This window comes from Octodon degus, unplaced genomic scaffold (assembly GCF_000260255.1).
Source record: "Octodon degus isolate 3935 unplaced genomic scaffold, OctDeg1.0 scaffold00087, whole genome shotgun sequence".
Taxonomy (NCBI): Eukaryota; Metazoa; Chordata; class Mammalia; order Rodentia; family Octodontidae; genus Octodon; species Octodon degus.
The window spans coordinates 2,457,454-2,463,632 of NW_004524663.1; the positions used below are offsets into that span (position 1 = coordinate 2,457,454).

The 6,179-nt window shown below is 39.7% G+C and overlaps 1 protein-coding gene across 9 annotated transcripts in view; it reads left to right on the forward strand.

Moving 5' to 3' along the window:
• Trpm3 (transient receptor potential cation channel subfamily M member 3) overlaps positions 1 to 6,179 on the forward strand; it is a 333,483-nt gene that overhangs the window by 16,190 nt on the left and 311,114 nt on the right. For all 9 annotated transcript variants that reach the window (XM_004637157.2, XM_023721897.1, XM_023721896.1 and 6 more), the window contains exon 4: positions 4,368 to 4,581. In XM_004637157.2, coding sequence (XP_004637214.1) covers positions 4,368 to 4,581 — 214 coding nt within the window. The remainder of the gene's footprint in view (positions 1 to 4,367; positions 4,582 to 6,179) is intronic.

Genomic DNA, 6,179 nt, shown 5'->3' on the forward strand with positions numbered 1-6,179 from the left:
AAAGCAATATCACACTGAACTTTACTGATAGTAACGTGGCTTATGTTCAGTAGGAGCTTACATTCTTGGCAAAGGTCACTTGGAATGAAACAGAGCCTTTGAAAAATTAGGGTGATATCTGTCCAGGAAAGATAAGAGACTGCATTAGCTAGAACTTGGGGGACTGCGTTAGCCAAATACACAGAAAGTGGGGGAAATTTCTCAATAGGAAGGATAAAGCCAAATTATGGGGGATCATGGTTGCCAGCCTAAGTTCACATATGATGTAATGATTTTAATTAAGAAATAATATGATCAAAGGGAGACTGGAGAAAGAAGTCAGCCTGCTCATGTTCATTAGAGGGCTCAGGGCCCGCGAAGCCAGGAGGCGGCTGTGCCATAATCCAAACTGACATCCCTTGAGCAGCAAGTGTTTTTAAACTGGCAGCTAAAGGAAAAGAAAGAAAGTGCCTGCATGAGAACAGCATTTTAAAAAATGGATCATTAGGACCCACAGACTGCATGGTTATAGGTAAAGGGAAGAGGAAAATGTGGAGCAAGAGCCACGACTCCTTCTGAGGCCACGAGAAAGGGCTCTGGAGTTAGCCTTGGGGTATGAGTCCTGTCATCAGCCCCTTCCTAGCAACGTTAACATGGGAATAATAGGACTCCCACTGCACCCACCAGCAAAATGGGGGTGATGCCGATGTCTTTATTCTTGGGAGGAGTAAGTACAATGGCACTTGTAAAGCACAGAGCTTGCGTAGGCCTGAAGCATAGCAAGCGGTCACGTGTGACATAATATTTCGGTCTATAATGACCACATGGTGCTTGTCCTGTAAGATGGAGCTGAAAAATTCCTATCACCTGATGATGTAGAAGTCTTCATGTCGCAGCACAAAATACCATTCATATATTTTGATTTTGGTGTAAACAAAACTTCGCTGCTAATCTTACAAAAGCATGGCACACACAGTTACATATAGCACATAACACTTGATAACAAGCAACTGTGTTTCTGGTATATGTATCTACTCTACTCTTATAATTATAATGCACTTTTTAAAAAAAGATTTACTGGAGGCCGGTAAGTTAATGTATATACATCCAGTCCTTGGTACTAACTTTGAAATGTTAATACTACTTCCTTCTCACCCATGTAGGATTTAGACTGCAGAACCCCATAACTTCAATCACTTCCGACTTAGATACTAGATTGCTAGTGCTATAGTTCTAACCCATTCTACCATGAAATACATAGGCTATTATCATCTTACATTTTTGAACCAATACCATTACATATTTAACACATAGTTGGCCGGCCAAATAGCTCAGTGGACTAAAGCACCGGCAAGCAGGTGCTGAGGCTGGGGGTTTGATCCCCCGGCCTGTCATGCCGGCTCCACCCCCGGGGCACGCTAAGATGGCAATTGAGACTGGGTGTGGTGGAACATACACCTGTAATCCCAGCTCTTGGGAGGCTGTAAACAGGCAGATCACTATGACTTTGATCTAGTAGTAAGACCCTAAACACCCTGTAGACCCTTCCCTAAAATACAAAAAAAAAAAAAAAAAAGATTTAACACATAGTGACTGCTATCCTTACGTCCCTGATCGTCCCTATTAGATCGTAAGGGTTGTGCTAATGTATATACTTTAAAATTTGCATCAGTGAAGTTGACTAGATATCAACACTCTCACCTTTGGAAATCAGAAAATATCATTTGATCTCATTTTGGAAGATTTTTTTTTTCTGAACATGGAACTGTCGGCTAACGTTGTTTGTCCTGACACACTGAGCCTGCTGGTGTTGGGTACGTGACTGAGAAACTGGCTTTCAGTCCAGTAACTGCCCCACTGCAGGTGATCTGTACTTCTACAGGGGGCTCCCCTCCCTCCTCTGGCATCGTCTGTGCTGTGTGTTTGAACGAGCTTTCTCTTCGTTTACCCTGCTCAGGATTCATTGAACTTCCTAGCCTGAGATCTGGTATCTTCCAATAATTCTAAGAAATGCCCAGGCAGCATCTTTTCCTCATTATTTCTTTTATTTCTATCTAGAATTCTAATTATGTCCTCCAAGGGTCTTTAGTTTTCCTTTTATGTTTTTAATCCCTGTGTCTCTTAGGCTGCATCTGGTTTATTTTTTGGACCTATTGTCAGTTTATCTTTAGCCACTGTCATTTGCATTTAAGTATTTATATTTAATTTACAGAGCTTCTGTCCAGAGATTAATCCACAACTCCTCATAGTTTCTTATTCCTTCTATGTCCAGTTAATGCCTTTGGTTTATAGCATATTAGACAGAGTAATTTTGTATTCTGCGATCATTTCCATTTTTGAGAATGCTACTCTGCTGCCTGATTTTTCTGTGGGTTCTCATTCATGCTGCTTTGTTTCCTTGTGTGATTTGTGATGTTATGTTTACTTTATTTCCATGGAATGCTTCTTCTTCCCATGGGAACAATTTCAGACCTGAGTTGATGACATTCCCACCCAGGAGCTCAGTGCTTCTGCCAGTTCTCTGAAGCCCTTGCCTAGAGCAGCTTACATTGACTACTCCACTTGGCATGGAGCCACATTGATTACATCAGGGCAGACTGCAGTCTCTATAAGATCCCGCTTCCGTTTAAAAGAATCATCAGAGGGACATCTTTTCTCTCCCACCAGACCCAATGCTGAGGTGGGCAAGTGTTCTCATTGTCTTGCTCGGCATATCAGACTCGTTCTTAGCTCCTTAGGCTTGAAGGCAGAGTCCTGCGAAATATTTCAGCTCCATCACTTGCCATCCTGGATAAAGTCATTAAATCGGACATTCAACCTGTCCAACACTTGGGGTCATCTTCCTTTGGTTTTCCAGTGCTCCAGCTCCTCCATAGTCTGCTTTGGGAGATAAACAAAATGTTCTGTTCCGTCATGACAACTCAACAGAACATTTCAAAGCACTTGCTATACTTTAAATATTTTAGTTATTTCAGCTAAAGGTGGAAGTCTTTATATAATTATACTAAAACTTAACTGAGCATCTATGCATGTGCTTATATAGATGTTTGGGATTGTATTTATAGATTTCAGCTATATACACTTACCATAACATTGTTTCTAGTTGTATTTGGTAAAAGCTTGATATCTGCTATATATTTTAATTTTTCAACTATTCTTTACCTGTAAAGAGTTTTTGTGTGTTTAATACATCTGAAAAGAATAGAGGTACAAAGACTGAGACAGAGAAAGCATTGGTTCAACACTCATAAAATCTACAAGAATTAGCACTGGGGGAAGGTGAAAAAATTACTTAAACAGTTTTAAAAATTGGAAATTGCAACAAAAATAAGCTGATGAAGTCCCAATTAACACTTATGAGAGTCTTCAGAAGCCTCCTTACATGATTTTTATTAAACTAGAGAGCCTCAACCAGTTGTCATAAGGTTCCTTGTACGGAAAACAGAAATAAGGGGATCCCCCTAGCTGGCCCCCATGTTGCTATGTGTTCTCCCCACACCTGACCCCCCCAGAGCTGCTTAATGAAGCAGGCCTCCATCCTCCCAACCTAAAAGAGGATGTCAATTGTCCCGTAAGGATCTGTCTTGTACCATCACCCCTTATATCTCCTCTATGTATGGCAGGCCCTCTGCTAGAATCCAAGAACACCAAACACTACTGAATTGCCAATCTATGCTAAGCATATAACACAGTGCCTGACCGGGGGGGGGGGGTGATTCTTTTTTTTATTACAAACTCAATCCATTTGGTGTATTTCAAAAGGTACAAAAGGTACAATACTTTTCTTCACTTACTAATGATAGAAGTTAAAATTAACTTGCAAAAAAATCAGCAAATTGCATACTATTTGTCACTTACCTTTTGAAATTAAAAAGAAAAATAAACTATTAGTCTGCCTTTATTACAGATATTAATATAATCTGCAGTTACCTTATTTTAAATGTTCCATTGCATTATGTAAAATTGTGGAATTTTTCAAAACCTTTCAGAATAACAGAATCACAGAACACAAACACTCTGTTATAAATGCGTCTAGTTTATTTAAAGGGATTACATATAATGAAAATACTAGAAAAAATTGAATTATTGCACACATGTAGAATGGTTAAATGTAAACATATTTCCTTTTAAACAAAGAACACCTTACAGGAAAATTGTATTTAAAGTATTATTTAAAAATCAAAACATTTTCACTCTTGCAATAACTCTCCATTTCCAGAAGCCCTTAAAAATGCTAAATTCCTTTTCTCATGTTTCTTTGGTAAAGGAAATGATGGACCCTCTTGCCAAATCTGGCTTCACGTGAGGCATTTCCTTCAAGTAGTGACACATGAGAGTATGGGCAGTAAAGACAGGCAGCCTCTAACTCACACCCTTGCTGCTTGCAGTATGTGCGAGTATCTTTTGATACGAAACCTGATCTCCTGTTACACCTGATGACCAAGGAATGGCAGTTGGAGCTTCCCAAGCTTCTCATCTCAGTCCACGGCGGCCTGCAGAACTTTGAACTCCAGCCCAAACTCAAGCAAGTCTTTGGGAAGGGGCTCATCAAAGCGGCAATGACAACTGGAGCATGGATATTCACCGGAGGGGTGAACACAGGTAAATGGAAGGAGACAGAAAAGACAAGGAAAAGCCCTGAGAATGTTATGCCTGAGGTGATTTTCTGCTGAAAGTAAACATTCTCCGGTCCCGGTCCCCCCATCCTACCCATATGTGCTTATAGTAACTGTTCTCTCTCCTCAAGCTGAGTTTCTCTCACCCTAAATGATAACCCACAGTTATTTCCCAACTAGGAACTACAACGGACAAGAAATAGGTTTGAATAGTTAGTGGTTAACTTTATAGTAATTTGTAAGCATGACCAATGAAATTTCACCATGCCTTAAGTAGTTCAAGTTGTTATGGAAAGCACTCAATTATTTTTGTAGTGCTAGGCAAGTCTCTTACGATTGAGCTACAGCTCAACCTCTAATAATTGTCTAAAGAATTACTTTTGCTCTAAACTAGAAATCATGCCTCTGTTGTTTCAGTGATTTCAAATTTGATGCCAGATAGCTTCAATTTTTGTGAATGGCCTTTCCATCTGGGACATAAATTTTGATGCAAAATCTCAGGTATCATGTCTTGAGATTTATACATTTCTTCTGCACAACACTAGGGATTAAACCAAGGGCATTTGAACTACACTACCTCTCTAGCCTCTGTCTGTCTCTCTCATATCTGCACCAACAGAAAAACACTTTCTCTGAATTTCAAGCAGAGTTTTTCCTACCTGGAGGATGAGATTCTCTATCATGATGCAGGCATGCTGCCCAGTCAGTTCTTAGGAGCACACTTATAGTTCAGGGCTTATCTGCATAACATTATTCATGTGCAGTGGATAATGGTTTGGGTGCTGGTCAACCTTGTGGCCCTATTTTCCAGTCTGAGCCAAAAATACCAACTACAATTGTGCCTGTAATGCTGCAGTGAGTTGATGCAATGTTGCGGCAAGTTTTGAAACTCACACATGTAGGTACATTTGGAGTCAGTGGGATGTCCTGAGTGTAACTCTGGGCCAATGAGTTTTAAGCAGTACTACCTCAGTTTTGTTTGTTTTTACTTTGGATGTTGTTTGAATAAGACTTACACTGCAAAACCTCCTATATACCTAGAATTTGTGAGCTGTGAGCACACAGCTACCCAGACACACTGCAGCAGTGAGCTGTCCAGGTTGTACATGCTCAACACTGTTCTAGGAAATCCTGACTCAATTCATGAACTCACATGATCTTAGAGTGACCTGCTCAGTCAGCTCTTTCATCTTGACCTGGTCAAAATCAAGTATCTAAAGAGCAAGTTTTTTCAATGACTATTCAGGGTTTAGGCTCCACATTTAATTCCTCTCTAAGTAGGCAATGCTGGCCTATGAAGCCTTTGATTATTCAATCATTTGCCCTCCTGACATATAGAAACCAATGCAACAAGTTTACAAGTTCAAAAGAAATTCTTACCATTTTTTATTTTTAGGAAGTTGAGCCAATGTTTATTATTTATCTTTTCTAAAATGCATTCATAGCAAAAAGAATTTATACCTTCAGTATCATAAGCCAGAATTAACCTCTGTCTTTCTTCAGGTTTAGCATCCATTCTACTGTCCAATATAGATGCTTTTTGTTTGTTGTTTTGTTTTGTTTTTGTATTTAGTGCAGGGTCTA